Source organism: Ptychodera flava, chromosome 4, assembly GCF_041260155.1.
Source record: "Ptychodera flava strain L36383 chromosome 4, AS_Pfla_20210202, whole genome shotgun sequence".
Classification (NCBI taxonomy): domain Eukaryota; kingdom Metazoa; phylum Hemichordata; class Enteropneusta; family Ptychoderidae; genus Ptychodera; species Ptychodera flava.
In genome coordinates, this window is record NC_091931.1 from 21,874,574 (window position 1) to 21,893,516 (window position 18,943).

General features: G+C 37.7%; 1 protein-coding gene across 1 annotated transcript in view; it reads right to left on the reverse strand.

The window, feature by feature from the left end:
- LOC139132163 (ufm1-specific protease 2-like) overlaps positions 1–17,416 on the reverse strand; it is a 38,335-nt gene extending 20,919 nt beyond the window's left edge. Inside the window, exons 1-2 of the mRNA XM_070698553.1 lie at positions 17,168–17,416; positions 9,001–9,072 (exon numbers count right to left, since the gene is read on the reverse strand). Of these exons, the coding sequence (XP_070554654.1) occupies positions 9,001–9,072; positions 17,168–17,416 (321 nt within the window). The remainder of the gene's footprint in view (positions 1–9,000; positions 9,073–17,167) is intronic.
- Between the last annotated feature and the right edge of the window lie 1,527 nt (positions 17,417–18,943).

Sequence of the window (18,943 nt, forward strand, 5' to 3'; positions counted from 1 at the left end):
GACAGTAGCTGACCAACCAGGCTGTCCGTGTAAGTAGTTGCCGCGTAGTAACTCTGCCGTATCAGCAACTGAAAAAACATGATGATGTTGCGTGATGTTGGACAGGAATGTGAGACGAAAACAGCAAAATTTCTCAAATTTTTCATAAATTTGAAACAAATATTCAAATAAACGCTACTGACACACTAATGCATTGTAATTTCACATACTTTGAGATGAGTAGATATCAATGTTTCGTAATACCCATGTGCAGATATTCACATTTTTTTAACCAATTCATCAAAAATATTTTAAAACTAAAAAAACGCGACTCCAGCACTTGATTCTATTTCTTTGCTTTTGTTAATTATAGTTTCTAAATAGGAAAATTTTTTGTAAATTTTCAAAAGATATAACTGGTTTGGTGTTACAAAACATGCAAGGGTATGAACACTGGAAGCTTTGACAACACAAAGTATGTGCAAGGCACTGTGCTGAGGTTTAACTTTTCTTTGGGAGATGCTTGTACACATACAAATGAAGACTCTACCTGATAATTTCTTGGTATTGGACCATACGGAAAACTGACATTGAGAGCGATGATGTCATCCCTCTTCCGTACATCAGTCCACGGATTCCATGCAACCGATGGAAACTTCGGTGGGTAGTGCGGATCAGGTGCCGGCCTGATGGAGGACAGTGGATACAGGTCACGGAATTCTTTGGGATATTTCAGTGGGATGTGAGGTTTGTGGTAGCCTACGCCGAGAAAGAAAGGCTGTTTCTCTTCAATGGTGTTCATCTGGTGTTTTGCTGATATATTCTTCAGGATTTCAATGGCATACTGTGTGCTTTGTATGTCCGGTAGGGTCCCCTCTGGTTGGGTCGTCACGTCAACAGGACACACCAAATTCATGTACAGCTCACCATCTTTACCAGGACATACCTTTGGAGGAAATAAATCGACAAACAAACATCACCTTCAAGGTTTTGTCCTATGTCACATTGTCACTGCTATCGTGTGCTTTTGAATAACTCACAACAAGTTGCTTTTTCAGATCTAGAAAATGACCTCAAATCTTTCAGAAGACAGTACACTGACCATCAAATTTGTAGTTTTATATGTGAGGTCAAACTTTGAATTTGTAAAATCTTCATTCATACCTTAGCATGAGGAAATTTACATGTTCTCTTTCACACTATTATGAATGCGGGAATAGATAATTGGACTCTCAAAACTTTTCCAGTACTTGTCAAGTCTAACCCATGGGGGAGGGGGTGTCATTTAAATGCTTTTGGAGAAAGAATAGTTTTCACTGTCTTAGTTGCTTGAAAATGCACGATTCTTCTACATAGTGTTGACACAGGGAAGGCGGCCATTTTGAAATTCAAATATTGGTAAATGTTAGGTAATTTGTTTCTCTAGCAACAACTTTGTAGGTGACACCCGATTTTTTTGGGGAGAGAGGGGTTTAAAGTATTTCATTGAGGAAAGTTTCAGCAAAAGTTTGTCTTTAACTTTTGAGGCATGTAGGTACAACCTTAATAAACATTTTATTGTGTGAGCGAGTTGCAAAGTGTCAACTATTTTGGCAGAGTTCTTCCTGAGGAAATATTTACAAGAGGACTTGAGTGGCAAAGGCTGATTTTTCCTGTGGATATATGCAGATTTTTTTCATTCTAATTTGAAAAAATTTTTGTTACATAGCATTTTCACAAAAAGATGTTCTGAATTTGCGAGATGGCGCCACACCCCTGTAACCTTATTCAGGGAGAACTCTGTTTCCAGTACAAGAAATATGTGCACACACAAAAATAGATGGGGAAACATGGGGTTCTTTCCTGGTTCAAGATGTTTCTTTTACCTTGTCCATTTTATATTTCTGAGTTGACGGATGATAAGCAGGGACAGACCAGCTGTACGGATAGTCATCAGTATTATTAGATGATATTCCTAGAAATGACAAAAACATTTTGTCAAATAAAATATTAGGACAGAGAAAAGTGAGATACACAAGATGAAAATCTGTTAATTCCCTGTCAATGTGACTTGTCAATCAGAGGTGTGGCTATCTACTTGGTCAAATCACTGTTGAACATTAAACAGCACCGACCTCGATTGTAGGTCGGTAGCTAAATACAGCAATATTTGCACAATATTTGCTGTGGATGACACAAACTCGGGAAAAATTTTGTCTTGCGCATCTGTCCTGACTAATAGTTTAGTGCTTGAGGTTGGATCATAAGCACTTTATTTTAATATTTGTGATCACAATTAACCAAAATTCATCCTCCTTGGCAGTCTTGTCGAAATTTTCAGAATCGGCTCTTGTCACTTGTGCAGAATTATGGCGTAACGGGCAAAAATAGGATTCATGACAAATATTGCTGAATTGGAGAGATGGGATATACTGGGAGTGTATGGCTGCACCCCTATAGCCACACCTCATTTTTTATTTCGCTGAATTTTTGACACATTGTACTGGAGAGAAAGTTGAGTACCGGAGGCTTTGATATACATAATGGGTAGTAATGGGTCACATTAACATTCTTAAACACACTTGAAGCTGCTTCTTCACGTGGAAATCTAAAATAAACTCTGTGGTAGAGCAGAGCATTTGTCGAAGTGAAAATACAAAATGCAGCAATGCGCTATACCTGGGTTGAAAACTTTACCGACTGATGCAGTGAAGTAGCCATTGTCTTTGAAGTGCTGGGGCAGCGTGGTGAAGTTTCCAGCCTGTGTTCTCCAGTACGAGTAGAAATCATAGAGTTTGGTCGTGTCTGGGCGACGTCCAGTTAGGAATGAAACGCGACTGGGAGCGCACACTGCTTGCTTTACATCAGCAGAAAAAGATGTAAAAAGATATGATTAATAACGATTTTTAAAAAATAAGCATCCTAACTTTGACTGGTCTCAGGAATGCATACAAATGTATGAAATTCAACCATAGCCTTCAGTTCCCACAAATGAAAACTCTAGTCTGCACCAATAGCAAAAGGTAGTGAGGGTCTGATACGAACCACAAAAGTTTTGAAAATTGTCACGCTATACCTGGCGACGTTCAAAGTCTGTGACTGCTCTGAACACCTACAGATGTACATTCTTCATGAACAAGGTGTATTCATTGCTGTAAGTTTGTATGAGATGTATTATGGCGGGTAAGTATGTGTGAATGCTACGTAAAGCTATTGTGTTTGGAGTGGTCGGCATTGGAAAAATTGTAGCAACTTAACTCAGCTATTGAACCATTCTTTTTTAAGGATGGGCATTTTGCCAGGCACTTCTGATAGGTTAGTCAATAGGTGCTGTACATGTATGATCCGAGTTTTAAGCTCATCCAGAAATTACTCAATTTCATCATTCTCAATTAAGCCTTCAAGAAACACATACATGGCAAATTCATATCAGAAAGTTGCAACTTACCTGTGCATGGGCATTGGTGAACTTGACAGACTGCGCTGCCAACTGGTCAATATTTGGTGTGAAGTACCTCATCTGATCACCATAGCAACCAATGGTTGGCCTAAGGTCATCCACAACAATGAACAGTACATTGTATGGGTTGGATGCTGTTTCACACGATGGAAAAAAAATACCGCAATTATACGGTCGCTCACATTTGATCAGAATTGGTACATACCAGTATGGGTACCAAAGATCAACAATAAATGTTGTTTCTGTCTGTTCAGTGCAGGAAAATTCTACGTGGATGTTATGACAATGACTTCTGCACAGTACAACCAGAAAAACAACAAGAAATATTTAAACCAGAAAAACAAGTGTGACAAAAAGTTGGAAATGCTGCTACAGAGAAATAGATGTTTTGATCAAAAAAGGGTTAAAATTGTCCTAAAAACACAAATATTGAAATTTCACATCATTTTTTTGCAAACAGCTTCTCAGCTTATCAAAAGATGATCTGAAACATTTCGCGAAATCTATCAGAATATAAATCACTAGGCCATATGTATGTTGTAGTTACAGCATGCAATCTTATTTGCGCTAGTGATATGGATGTATATTGTATCCTCAGACGGCGTCGAACTAAAAACAAATTATAAATCTGAAAATTTACTCAGAAAAAAAAATTAGCACAGCTTTTCTCATTTGGAAAAATTTTTTTTTAGAAATTTACAATTGTAAAAAAATGTTCACAATTTCATTGTGACCAACCCCCTCCCAAGATCTAATGGTCCGTCCCTTAGTTTGAGCAGGTCTGCTAATATGTAACAGTTCATAAACAATGACAGGAAATGACTCAAGGTCAGTGGAGTATCCTGTTTCAGTCATTGGCATGCCACCACTCCTGAACATTTGCAAAATTTCCCTTTTTCTTACCTCATTTGCACGTTTTTGACACTGACGTATTTATTTAAACAACGTCACATCTCAATTAACCCCTGCATCTACCTGTACACCAAATACTTAGATGGTAGCTTTGGCGGTATGGGAGCTTTTGCGTGTGACGGACATACATCCGCACATACATACCCACATACATACAGACATACAAACACCACTGACTCACCGTATAAGCTCTTTTTGGTATTTATATAAAAACCAAATATGAGCTAAAAAAACCGAAACAGTCATGTCTGATATGAAAAACAACTTTGTTAGGTCATTCAAATTGGAAGTCAGGTATGTCAATTGTGTGAAGGAAAATGCCAGTCTCCAGCTATGCCCATCAACGCTCTTGAAGAGATCATTGTTTGTAATATGCATGTTTACTGTTTTTATAAAATCCCTTTTAATATTATGTATTGTTCATGCTTGAACTTCCCAGTTGGATTTGTAAATTTGTCTATCAATTACACAAAATGAACATGCATGCTTTGCAGATACAGCTGATGTTCACCGGTCTGCAATTACACGCTAGTCTATCGGTGTTGCGATGCAACCTTGAGGATGTACAGAAATGATAAAGCATAGTCACCGGGGTCTTCCGTTTTATTCCTTTACCAAAAGACGGTTTGTTGACTTTCATTATGGCAGTCTTTACTCTTCATTTACGCTATTCTCTCACACTCATAAGTGGATTTAGCTGTGACTGTGCAGCGGTGCTGCAGCTGTGGCATATCAATAGCGATCCTGCTTGAGCTCGGGTCAAGGGTGGCGACTGATCCTAACGCGATCGATACGCCACAGCACAGTGACGCTGTGTATTCATAGCTAATGAAGATTGCCATCAGTACATGAACATTTTGACACTAAAACACTGGACTCTTGACTCTAATCCTATCTTTTTGGCATTATTTTTGTGATTTTACTGCCAAACTAAAACAAGTTCATTGGAATGTACTCATTGAGGGGTGTTTATACAGGTACATTAAACTGTCCGCTGGGACTACATGTGCAATTTTGAGCAAGATAAATAATAACTCTTTGCCCAAACATAAAATGGCACCCTCATGCAAATAAAGCAAAAACGTAGTACGTAAATACTTGCATATATGCATTTGAATCTTCACAGAAACAACAGAATAGTCCAAAATATAATGTACAGTGCTGAATGTTTTCCACTGGGACACCGTATGCTATGTTTTCTTTGTAATATTACCAATTTTTAAAAATGGCGGGAAATCAAAATAACGGTTAAAATTTAAATTTGCTTGTCCAATTTTTCAATGGTAAAAGACTATATCCTTTAAATTTGTAGAATTTAAAGAAAACCAGAGAAAAAAGAAAGCTTTTTTCAGGTCCACAAATTTCAAGAGTTACAGCTACAGTGTCTTTAATATTTTCTTTTGTATGGATGAGGTTAAAAGTGCCATTGAATTAATACAAAAAAAGAAAATACTTGTGTTTTTCAATACTACATACACAGCAACATACCCAGATTGCACTGTTCCGATCCCTGTGCGATGGCAATTTGAGGTTGCCAGAGAAATTGGCCACAGTGTGTTGAGGGACTGTGAATTGACCTTCTGGATTTAGTTAATAGTGATGATTGTGTGTCTACACCAGTAGTTTTTCAGTTTTTATTAACAAACCAGATAAGAACTGAAAATGTTCATGTGTTTCATTATATATTACAGTTGTTTGTAAATTTAAACTTTTGCCTCATGTTTGCAACTTCATGGAATTAAGTGTTATGACCAACAACATGAGCAATATTCACTACAGATTAATTCTAAAGGTCATTAAGAGTAAAAATATGTAATTAGCTGAAATAAAAATACTAAATTTCTTTGACTGCTGTCATTGTGGTCACATAATCACCACTTAGCAAGTGTAATTGCATTTGGTCAAGTCCTTCAAGCTATATGTGCCAAACTGTGAAAGTTTATTAGATATGCAAATTGTAAATTAGCTCACATGAAAATGTGAAATGACTTTAAATATTGTTTTAACCTGTCATTAACGTACATAGCATGTTTTGCCAACTTTGATCGAGTAAGTCACGTTATATATCCCTAATTAGGAAAGTTCATTAAATGTGCAAATTGGGAATTTGCTGAAATAAAATGCTTAAATGAATTTCAGTAATGTTGTATCGAAGATTCTTCAATGTACATAGCAAGTTTCGTCAACTTTGGTTGAGTCAATTCAGATAAGTATCCAAATTAGGAAAGTTCATTAAATATGCACATTAGGAATTGGCTGAAGTAAAAATGCTTAATGACTTTCAATTATGTTAAATCATACTATCTTGAATATACATACCCAGTTTTGTCAATTTTGATCGAGTCAATACAGATATATATCCCTAATTAGGAAAGTTCATTAAATATGCAAATTAGCAGTTATCTTTCATGTCACCCCCTAAAACCTTTCATGATTTACGCATCTTGGTATGGTCAACATTTGTAGCAAATTCCCTGCAGTCTTTCTCAATGTATAGTCGTTTTTTTTCTAAAATCATTAATTATGCAAATGAGCAAAAAGTAAGCAAGCCATCATCCACCACCAAAACCTAATCAGTTCTTGCCATTTGCAAAACTGATTCTATGTACCAGATTAGATTCAGATCTGATGAGGCTAAAAAAATAAATTGTGCTGTTCCGATAACATGGTTTTCAAAAATAGGCTAGGTTGGCAAGGATTTTTTTCCCAAAATATTTTTATTTTTAAATATGCATTTTCAGGGGTTCAGGGCGATCAAACACTGGTCACAGCATTTCCGGAAAAATGTATCATACATATAAAAGGAATAAAAACATAGACATCCTTGTTCAAGCAAAAATCAAATGCCAGGTAACGAACACGTGATTTTACGAGTTTATTCTTTCTTTCTTTTTTACTTCTGCACATGTTTACCTAGCTCTAAAAAGTTTAGGGTCGTCAGGCAAAAAATAGGGTTGGTAGGGTTATCGGAACAGCACAATGTTTCTTTGGCCTGAGCCATTTTGACATCGGGCCCACAGGCAGAGAGACAGAGAGATAGACAGATGAACAGACAGACAGACAGACAGATATCGCTGCGACATGTCATTTTGCTCACCTATACTGTGAACACATGAGCTAATAACGAAATTCAAATTTTACAAACTGAGTAACATTGAATAAAATTACAATAAAATTAATTGTTGACTCCTTTTACAGCACTATAATGCCTTGGGACAGATTTTGACCACAGGTAGAGTAACCGTGCTCACATTTGACACCAGCATAACCTAGTCCTTATAACCCCGGAAACACACGGCATCATACCCCGGGCATCGTACGCAGGGCTAGAGCATGATCGTGGCGTGGTTAACATGTCAGGCGCAGCGTTTCACAGCGCTCTGCCAGCCAATTTCGTGTTCCTGAAGTGCCAGCTGTCTTCGCGTTGTCGCACAGTGGTCGTTATCAAGGCATGGCATCCATCATTACATAATAAGATGCAAATTAAGAGTGAGTTATGTGTACAGCTTGTTGGCGTAACGCATCCGCCTTCAAACAACCTGTACATACCTCACTCTTACACGTAATTGGCACCTCATTGTATTAATTCGGAGTGTCTATTGACACCCGGGTGTCAATAGCCAGGAGCTGCCCTATATGGCTATTGACACCCCTCGACCCGCGACCCTACTCGAATACCTTCAGAACCGAGTTAAGCTACGTTGTTCATTTCTTGTTTCAGACAAGTTGATGCCCACTTTTTTGCTGTCGTGGGTACAGCTTTAATGGGGTAAAGTAACTGTGTAATGTTGTAGAAATCCAAAAAAAATCCTTCGAAAAAGCTTCTTTGGTCAGCATTGTCAGTGTTGAGCAATATAAACATTTAATGCAACGTCAAAGCATGTTCGTTTATTTCAAAGTTATAGATGTCCACAAAATGTGCAACTTCGCTCGCCAAGGATGTCACCTTACAAGCCGTGCAGACCGGGCGATGCAAAATGTCATTGGTGGTATGTTGTCTTGTGAACTCTCTGTCACCGATACTAAATTTTCTGAAAACGCAACATTTACAAGCGACTGGATTTCTTGCACGTGACACCATAAGCAGATTTACTATTAGTGTCTCTGAAAAGAAGATGTGTTTGGAATGCAGAATTTTGCGCAAGTGAAAAAAGTCTGACGTCGCGTCTGTGGGCATATAAGTATCAAAACATAAGAAATTCTGGGACTAAAACATCAGCAGACCGTCGCGCTAATGGTAGGCCGTTGCGCGTTGCGCAGATCGTGCTAGTAACTCAGCTGTCGAGAAAAGCCAGGCGACTGGGGCCAGTCTAACGTACACTTGGGCATAGAGCTAATTTGTTAGCTCCATGAATTGGGTAAATAACGATAGCAAGGCTTTCACTTCAGTACCACATTAAAAAACAAAGAACACGGTCGATCGACCGGTCATGATCACACTGCAAGTTTTGTCGCCCAATGATCCCTTCACAAAACCACGATCACGGAAATTAACTGGTGCCTCTAGAGCTTAATATTTTAATTTGTTGGAAATTAGGTGCAGTCTGGCAGCTAGCGTCTCTTTCTGAGAAAAATACGTACTACAATAGGGAAACCTAAAAGCTGTATATAATTATAAATGCAGCTCACTGGCGTCCCACTTCACAGTTAGACGTTATCTATCAACTTACCTTTTGTATACGCAGTTTGAATGAACAGAAGAGATATGATTGATAGAGCAACCAAAACGTCAGTACGGTAAGCTTTGCTCATGTTTATAGCGGAACTAGATTCTGAGACGTTCAAATCGCAAATGTCCACAAATGTGGTTGTTCTGTTTACCCCGACCCAGGAACGATGCTGAAGTTATTTTCGTATTCGTTTTCGTATTCGTATTCGTATTCGTATTCGTATTGGAGTCACTGACAAAATTTTTTATTTTTAGTCCAAATTTCGTACGTTTTATATAAAAGTTCTGTCTTTACAGAACTTTAAGTGCTTTTTATATGACAATATATCAATACTTCAATATTTGAGAATGTAAATTGGAAAAGATCAAATCTTTTTAGGCCCTACATTGAAAGATATCGTCGCTATCATTAGAGGAGAGATTTTAAAAACAAACGGCCAGTACACAGGCGCCCCTTAGCTGGTTAGTCTGCTAAATAGATCGATTTTCGGCTCGATCTATCGATCCCGTACTCGATATGCCCGCCATTGTACCCTAAATACTCACTTGGTTACAGTGGCGGGCATATTGACCACGGGATCGATAGATTGAGCCGAAAATCAAACTATTTAGCAGACTACCAAGCTAAAAGCGCCTATGGGCCAGCAGTAGTCTTTGGAGGAAAGATTTTTTAAACAAACATCATTTTCGTATTCGTATTCGTTTTCGTATTAACTTCTATCACAACAACCAACTTCAACATTCTGTTGACATCATTAGTATCGATAATGAAAATTTGGCTGACCCGCCAAATTTGACGAGTTGTAAAGGTAATTTTCTTTTTTTAAACTGATATCTCTGTGAAAGTGATCATCATAACAACAGTGAATGCAGGGCTCAACGTTAACATTTTCTGTTGATCGCATGCCCCAAGTCGAAATTTTAGGGGCAAACCTTGGACCTTGAAAATATTAGAAGCTTTTGTAGTGTCACGAAAACCTCAAAAATTATATATATGACATGCTATATTTAGACTGCTGTCGCAAATGAAATATCATCTCATATGATATGGGAAAGCGTCATAAAAGAAAACGAGATGAATCAAATTGTATCATAGGCCTATGTCCCGATCGGTACATTTGTTTCCCTAATAAAGGTTAAATTGATGTGTGTGCTGTTGTCAGAGTCTTTATTTGAGTACGGCGCATCTCTTTTTCTTTCCTTGCGTTTGCGTCAACTGTCATTGCCAGAACCATGTTGATCAACTTGCGTTATGATAAGATACATCAGAATGCATGGAAATTAATTTGTATCGAGAAATACCTGTATTCTATGATAAATAGACTTCAGCTAGTCTTGTAGCTGTCGCGACTGGCTCGATCGGTTTCCGTCATTTGTTACTGTGCGATCCAATTTTAGCTTTACGTAGTTTGCCCCGCTCACAACTCCGTTCTGTAGGTCACTCCAAAAACTTTCAGCAATACTATTTTAGGGGACCAATTAAACCGCTAGCCGTAGATAGCTACTTTTTTTCAACAAAACTCTGAATAGAAATGCAGCAACTATCAACTTTTCGAAAGATATTTTGTAGGCAAGAGAATAAAACTCAAACGTATATGCGCATTAAATCCCAGTGTTTGTCGATCGCCGAGTCGAACGCAAAGATACGGCTGTTCTATTTTTGTACATCCATGGTCTGTCCTACATAATTGCAGTCGCTACCCGGCAGATTTGCCATGATATTTCAACAAAGTTGATAGCTGAAAACGAAAACCTTTATAAAACAGGCTAATCCAGTCCAAGCTTGATGAAATCGATGCTTTGATCTGCTTTCCAAAGGACGATATCCGGAAATGGTCTAGCCGGTCACATGTCACCAACGCGAATATTCATTACACATGTCACCAACGCGAATATTCATTATGCACGTGAACGCGTGAAACATGTTGCAGTTACCGGTTGATGGACTTGTTTTCCCTATATTTTGATGACATTTTATGCTGGGATTAGGGACTGGTCAGTTTCTTCGGCCTGGGGGGGCCGGTGGATTATTTTTTGCCGACGTCAAAAAGTGGCTGACCCCCCTATTCCAAATTTTGAAAACAGGGTGACCCCCCCCTATTCCAAATTTCTAAAACAGGGTGACCCCCCCCCCGGGCGCGACAAAGGTAAAACAAAAGATGGACATAAATTATATATATATATATATATATATATATATATATATATATATTATATTTTACATTTTACATATATTTATATTTTAAATAGTCATTCTATGTTTTAGTGAAATTGTTGACATGTCAGTTGTAAGATAGGAATTTCAAAGTGTCAATCTTAAAGTTTAAATACAGTACATTTTGAATGAGCTGTATTTTGAATGAGCTGTGAATGTATTTCACACTTTCTCTGCTTAACCAGATGTCCTGAACTGTTGTACAGAAATGGATGTCAATCATTAATATCAAAGAGGAAAAAGCAGGGAATCAAAAACTTTGATGGGTGTTAAGACTTGCCAACCATCCAATTAAATCTATGAGGAGCCATAGAGAGCTTTTTAGCCAAATCTGATGTGTACAGTGTCTGAGAGGACCTTTTCTTGTGTAACATTGAAACCATAAAAGCACAGCTAATAATGACAAAAACTGCCTTTTTTAACTGTTATTTGTTCATAAAAAAGCATCTTTCTACAGAAAACCTATGAAACAAAGGAAAATAATTGCATCAATGAGAAGGAAAGATATCTTGTCATTTTTCTATCTCTAAAATAAGTCACTGTATCAAATATATATTGTGAAATATTTGTGCATGTTGCTTTCTCATACTGAATTCTCACAGAGAGAACAGAAAAGTATCAGGAATTTGTCATCCTTTTCATATGAAATGCAGATTTCATAATGGTACACTTTCACTTAGCAAACATCAAGATATCTCTGAAAGTATGGCGCCCGAAGGGCGCGCCAAAAAATATGAAACATCCTGATACCTCTGATATATATGCCTTGTATATTAAAGTCATGCACCTGAAGGGCATGCTGGAAGATGTATGATATATTAATGTAATGAGCTTGAAGAGCACGCTGAAAAATATTGAACATAGAGATATCTCTGATGTATGTATGCTTGATATGTTAAAGTTGGGCGTGCTGAAAAATATGACTGATTATTAAAGTTACGCGCCCGAAGGGCGCGCCGAAAAATACAACTGAATGATGAATTTTGTGGCTGACACTAGCATTTTAGGCAATGATGAGCCTGTGTCAAAATTCAAAAACACACTGACCCCCCCCCCCTATTGGGCATTTCAAAAATATGGTGACCCCCCCTATCACCAAAGTCAAAAACAGGGTGACCCCCCCATGAATCCACCGGCCCCCCCAGGCTGAAGAAACTGACCAGTCCCTTATATGATTGGTTCAATTGAAAGTGATGTGACAGCACAAAACTGCCTCTGATACTTGATTGGATTGTAGTAAAATGACAGATCATTCAAGATAACATCAGCAGACACATTGGCAGTGCTGTGCAGTGGAGAGAACGCGCTCAAACCTCTGAGTAACTCCGCTCAACGGCTAGCGCGGCACTGCTTATTCATTGCGTATTTTGGGGTCGTGGCCTTTCGGGACAATGCTTCGTGAACACTGAGCGAATACATATTGAATTTGATCACGTATGGAGAAATGTCTTGAAAAAATTTCAGTCGCAATCTCATAAAATTTGGTCGCCTATGTGACTGAAAATGGTCGCTACTTTGAGCCCCGATTAAATGTAGGCCTAATAATACATGAATTATCGGTCGGTCCGGTTTTATGTTATTATTGCTCACATTTTTACTCTGAAAGATAAACTACCTATTGAGATTGATTTCTGTTACTTTCTCCCCTGTAGCAGCACGTACAATTTTTTCGTAACTTGCAATTTCGTAAATTGCCTTGCCGCAGGCTGAGTGTGTTGTTGAGCGATAGAGTTTTGTAAAGCATTGTATTGTATTGTTATTATAATTTTAGATGGTTGTCCTGGACAAGTGCCCCGTTCATCATAGCTTTCAACAGTCACCCGTTTTGCAGTGCCTCACAAAAATCTGCCCTCCCCGCAAAATAATGGCACAGTCCGGGGCAGCTCCTTTGCACAACAACTGCCACGTGTGACAACTGCCTGTATGTAATACCATTGTCCGCTCGCATGAGTCCCATTAGGCCTACTTGGCACTAGCTGTGATATTGCAGCGGTACTTGTAGCGTATATATCGAAGGCGATCGGGTCATTGGGGTCATTGCCACGATGACCCCAATGACCCGATCGCCTTCGATATACGCCACAAGTACCGCTGCGATATCACAGCCAATTGGCACTGACTACCTGATTTCGGGGTTCATCCAGCTGCCCGGTCAAGAGACATTGGCAAGCAAAAATGCTGCCCTACCAGATCCCAACCGATTTTAAGTAATTTTTTTCAAATAAAATGAGGTAAACAAAATTCTTTAAAATCTTCAAATTCAAATTTATGTAAATTTAACAAAATTTGGCAGGTGAAATTACGAATCAAATTATCATAATATTTAAACCTTAGTAAATATCGAATATTGCACGTTTATACCTGAAACCTGGACTAAAAATACCAATTTCTGTCAGTGACTCCAATACGAATACGAATACGAATACGAAAACCAGACATGAACTGAAAATGCTCACGTGTTTTCATAGATATTGCATTTGTCTGTAAATTTAAACTTTTGCCAATAGTTTTAAAGTTTTTTAAGCTGTGATGATCAAGATCATGGACATTATCATGACAGACCAATGACAACGGCCTTTTTATTTACAAATATGAATTCGGTGGAAAAAATGCTGAATGTCTTTGGCTTCTGGCATTGTATCAGCATTTACATAACAAGTGCAATTGATTGGTACAGTGCTTCACACTGTATAGGCCAAAGTGATATCACCATAAAGTAATGAAAAGCCATATACGCATTCTTTCAGAAAACCATTTTTATTTTTTAAGAACTCAAGTAAAAGATAAACAACATGGCTATTTTTGATAAATCTTTCAAGAAAATAGATTAAAATGAGCCATTGAGAAGGACATAGTTTAAATAGCAATAGAGAGTTAGTATGAGTAGTACGGAGAAATAATGGAGTGTTTTTGTGTAAGAGTAGTAAGGAGAAATTCCTCTGTATGAAAGTGGCTAACCAGTACTGGTCTTGCAAAGTGCCCTTGCTGAGTAATCCTTAAGTGTAATTGACATCACTGCAGAAATCTTTCAATTTTTTTCTTTACAGTTGATTGTGAGATCATACCATTCAGTGCAAGGGGTGGTAAGCTGTCAAACTGTGAGCGTTTGGCGAGATTATTGTACCATCTCTCGGACTGAATGGTATGAACTCAATGTCAAGCTGGCGACGTCCTCGAAGCCCGGTGTCTTCAGTGTTTCAAAACGGCTGGAGAAAACATCAGGTTAACGTCAAATCAATGATATTTTGGGTTGGCTGGGCATGAAATAAACTGAACCTGTTTGTCCCACTTTTTCTCGGACAGTTCTCAGGCAGCTACGGGTAGTCACGGGCAGTAATTAGTATGACCGCAGTTTTTGATTTAATTCTATTTTACAATGCAATCCAAATTGGTTTGTGGTCACTATAGTATGACTCAAGTACACCACTTTGCATGCAATGGATGTTAGTGTAAATGTGATCAAGGCATGATCCATAGTCTGTTGTTGACTCCTCAATAACTTGTGTGTAGTTGAAGTGCTTTGTCATAAGTTCAGATAGTTGTCTTGTAGATTGTGTTTGCTTTTGTAAGTCAACATTGAAATCACCAATGATCACGGTGGTAGATTGTACTCAAGTGTATGGATGAGCTGAAGAAGAGCATGTTGTAAGTTGATGTAGGTGATGATGGTGGATTGTAAACACCAACAATTTGAACTAAACCAAATGTTGTTTTGTGTATTGCAATTAAGAAATCTGTATTAAAACAATGCAGTGTCTGTGGGGTAGCTTCAAGAGTGTTTTCTTTGCTGTACATAACCATACCATGATATGGTCTGGTGTTGTTTTGACGGTTTTTATCATCCTGTCTGAAAAGGTTGAAGTCTGCTATTTTGAAGTCATCATTGTGATCGCCGGTTTGTAGTCTTGATTCACTGCAAATTAGTACATCAGCTGAAGTTAAGCTGAAATCACTAGCAACATCTTGAAAATGGCAATGAAGAGATCTCACATTTTGATAAGTAATAATGAATCTGTTCGATATAATATATGGTAATGTGAAACAGAGTTGTAGCATGGAATGGGTTCTCATGCGTTGCATCTCTTGTGTAACATCAGTGCTAACTGATTTTGATTTTCTTGTAATGTGGTTATGTTGAGACCTGTAAGTTTAGTCACTCTGCTTAAAGCAACATAGTGTACATGACACTGATTTCTCTTGTTTGCTGTACTGAAGTCCACAACCACATTGTTAAGTGTATCACCTTGACAACGATGTATTGTTTTGGCACTAGCTGGTCTGAGTGGAAATTGTTTTCTCACAACTTCTGCATTTTTGTGTCTTCCCACTCTAAAATTGCCGTGATATCTGTAAAACTGGCGTCCATCTGTGAGATACTTTGTCATGTATTAATGCCGTTTTTCACGTCGCAGGTTTTTGCCAACACAATCGTCATCAAATAAAATCCATAGAATAGTAACATGATGCAAATCAGGTCCATCGATGTATTTGATTACTCCTGGAGTACCATTTATCAATCCATCATTTACAGACAGATTAATGCAAAGCTCAATACGCTGATTTGTTCCAATTGATAATTTAGAAACTAACCCCATTGTTTTTGAGCAGGAAGCATGACAACAATACCTAATGTTTTGTGTTTTATGATCTCAGAGACATCGCCAATGACTGTATCAGTAGCAGGTATACATGTTTTTATTCCTGTAAGTCTGTCATATGCTATTGCATTGTGGTCATCAACAAGTCTGTTCTCGCAATAAAGATGTACTGTCGACTCATCAATAGATGAAGTTTTTTTATCAACACTGACTATTCGAGTTTGCAGAACTTTTATGTCATGAGATGTATGCTTTCCCTCACGTATACGGTTGAGTAATTTAGCAAAATTCTGGTCATCCTTTTGCCTCATAATATCTGTTAATTCAAACATTTTGAACAGGTCTTTCCAGATGTTGACAGCCAATGGCCCATAATCATGTTGAAGGTCGTTAAATATCCAACCATCAAAGACAGGTTTTAATTGATATAAGTCGCCAAAGCTAACAACGCTGACACCACCAAAGATTTATTGTTGGCCATTATCTGTTGTAGTCTGAGATTGATATAGTTTAACATACCATTACCAACCATGGAGATTTCATCTATGAATATGACTTTTAAGTTCCTGTATTTTGCTTGTAGAGTATTAAGTCTTTCTGATGTCAGTGGTCTATAATGAAAACCTTGGGATGCAGGAATTTGAAAAGCTGAATGAATTGTAGTACCCTTAATGTTGTAAGCAGCTTTTCCAGTAGGTGCAACTAGTAATAAGTGTATGTTGTCAGGATTTTCACCAGGAAGATTTGAAAGATATTTTAAAAGTACTTGATACAATGATTTGAGAACAAGAGATTTCCCTACACCAGCGCCACCTGTTACAAAATATTTAACGGCTCTGTCCTTGTTTCATCCAATGTACTATGTGATAGAATATTTCTTTTTGTTTCTTGTTGAGTTTCTGTAAAAGTGGATATAATTCATTATCAGCCATTCGTGGTTGTTGAAGATCTTCAATAATGGGATTATTGTACTGATGCCAATGTCCTGTCCAATGTCATATTTAGAATGACTCTCATCACATGGTGCAAACATACTCAATGTGTCACTTGGCCTTGATCCTTCTAAAATGTCTTGATGTTCCTGATGTTGTGTATTTGGAGCAACATTATCAAACATATCAATGGCTGTGTTTTGTACTGCTTCAATAGCTTGATCTAATTCCTGAGCATTTTATTGTACTCCTTTTCTTTAGAATCTACTTCAAATTTTACTTGCATGTAACGATCATAGTATGTTTTGCACCCTGCAAGGAGTTCATTTTCATTTCGCCAAGGATAAAACAACATTATTAACTCTCTGTAATGATTTTCTTTGTCTTTTTCCCTATGGAAACGAACATATCTGATAACTTTACTTTTGGTGCGTTTTTTATACACAAGGCCACGTATCTGATATATTGTGTTGTTTCATCATCATCATCCTCTTCATCAGTTTTGTAGAAGTCATCATTATCTTGATAATGATCTTGCGGGTTATCTTTTAACTTTTGAAAACTGTACCATGCTGCCAAGTCTGCCAAGCACAATTTCTCAAGGGCTTTTGGGCGCCTCTCATATTTTTTCAAGATGCTATCACTTTCTATGTCAGTAGCATTTGGACGCATGTTTTGTATGTCATCAAGAGGTTTCAATAGGATAACTCTATCATCAGGGGGTGATGTGTTATAAATGTGAAGCCGCGTGAAGCTCTTCTTAGTCTCATTTGCATAACAAGGTAAACAGCTTCTTGAGCACTAACTTCAACATGATTAAGGAATTTGTTTCCTATATGCCTGACACTTTCTCTGATATCATGACATCCTTCCCTTGCTTCTTCCACAGCCCTACTGAGCAAATTACTCATTCCACGTTGAGCTTTACTAATGTAAGATGCGATGTACAGGCACATGCATATGGATCAAGAATGAATTGAATGTCCATGTTTGCTCTCCAAGCTTTGAGTAGGGTTTCATTGTAGCTGTAATTCTTATTTCATTTGGTGACCTCTTGAGGAATATTTTATCTGATGTTAGAGATGACTGTATTGCATTAATATAGGTTTGTTCATCAAGTTGTAGTTTATTTAAGAATTCAGAAAAAGAAAGAGTTTCTCCAAATTGTAAATCAGTAACAACAGTCTTGATATTTCATAGTGCTTTTGAAGGATCTGTTCTGTGCTTTCATCAGTATCCATTGGCAATGGCTGCAATATCATTGTTCTTGGCATAGGTGGCACAGGAAATCCAAATCTGCAAACACATTGGCCTTTTTTCTTACAGGTTTTTGCATGTCTGTGCATTTGATAATTTATCAATTCAGCGAAGGATTCATTACTGGTATCATTTGAACATGTAATATACTGATCTATGAATTGTGTGATGTCATCATCACTATTTTCACCATATTGTGGTGCATCTTTAATCCATACAAGCATGTGTATATGTGGTGATCCTCTTTGTTGGAATTCCACTCTGTAAAGTAATCGTGTATTTCACCAATTGGATGATGTGAGCTCATTAGGAAATCATGCATAAATCGTTGAAATGAATAGTCAAAGTGTCGAGCACACTAACAGGGTCAGATTTTATCAAATCAGATTTTGTATTCCAAGACATGTTCAATACATCGTCATCTGTGTATTCCTTGTTGTGAACTGTCCTTCCAAGAATTTTCAATAGATGTATCCATTTAGATTCTGCTGATGAAAATGACATGAAAAATGTTGGAATACCAAGTTGACGTATCATGGCAAATATATCTTTCTTTGCACTCTCCCAGTATGGTGGTGAACCTCTAAGTGTCTTCAACACTCTGAATCCCTCATCAAGTCGAACAATTTTATCAACATTTTGTGGTGATTGAAGCTCACCAGCTGTTAATTTGCGGCCCTTCAGATTACATTTTCGCAAACATAATGTTGCCTTGTCTTTAATCTGCTTGATTTGTAATTTTTTTAGTTTAAAGAAAATGTTAGGCATCGACTTTGCAACTCTCCTATCTTTGTGTCGAAGTTCCCATTTACACAATGTACTATATAATACAGGGACTATGCGTTTCTTTTGTCTGGGTTGACCACAATATATTGTTGGAAATGAGAGCTCCTCAGAATATTTGTCTTGAAATATTCCTAGTGGTTTATTGTTCTCGCCTGG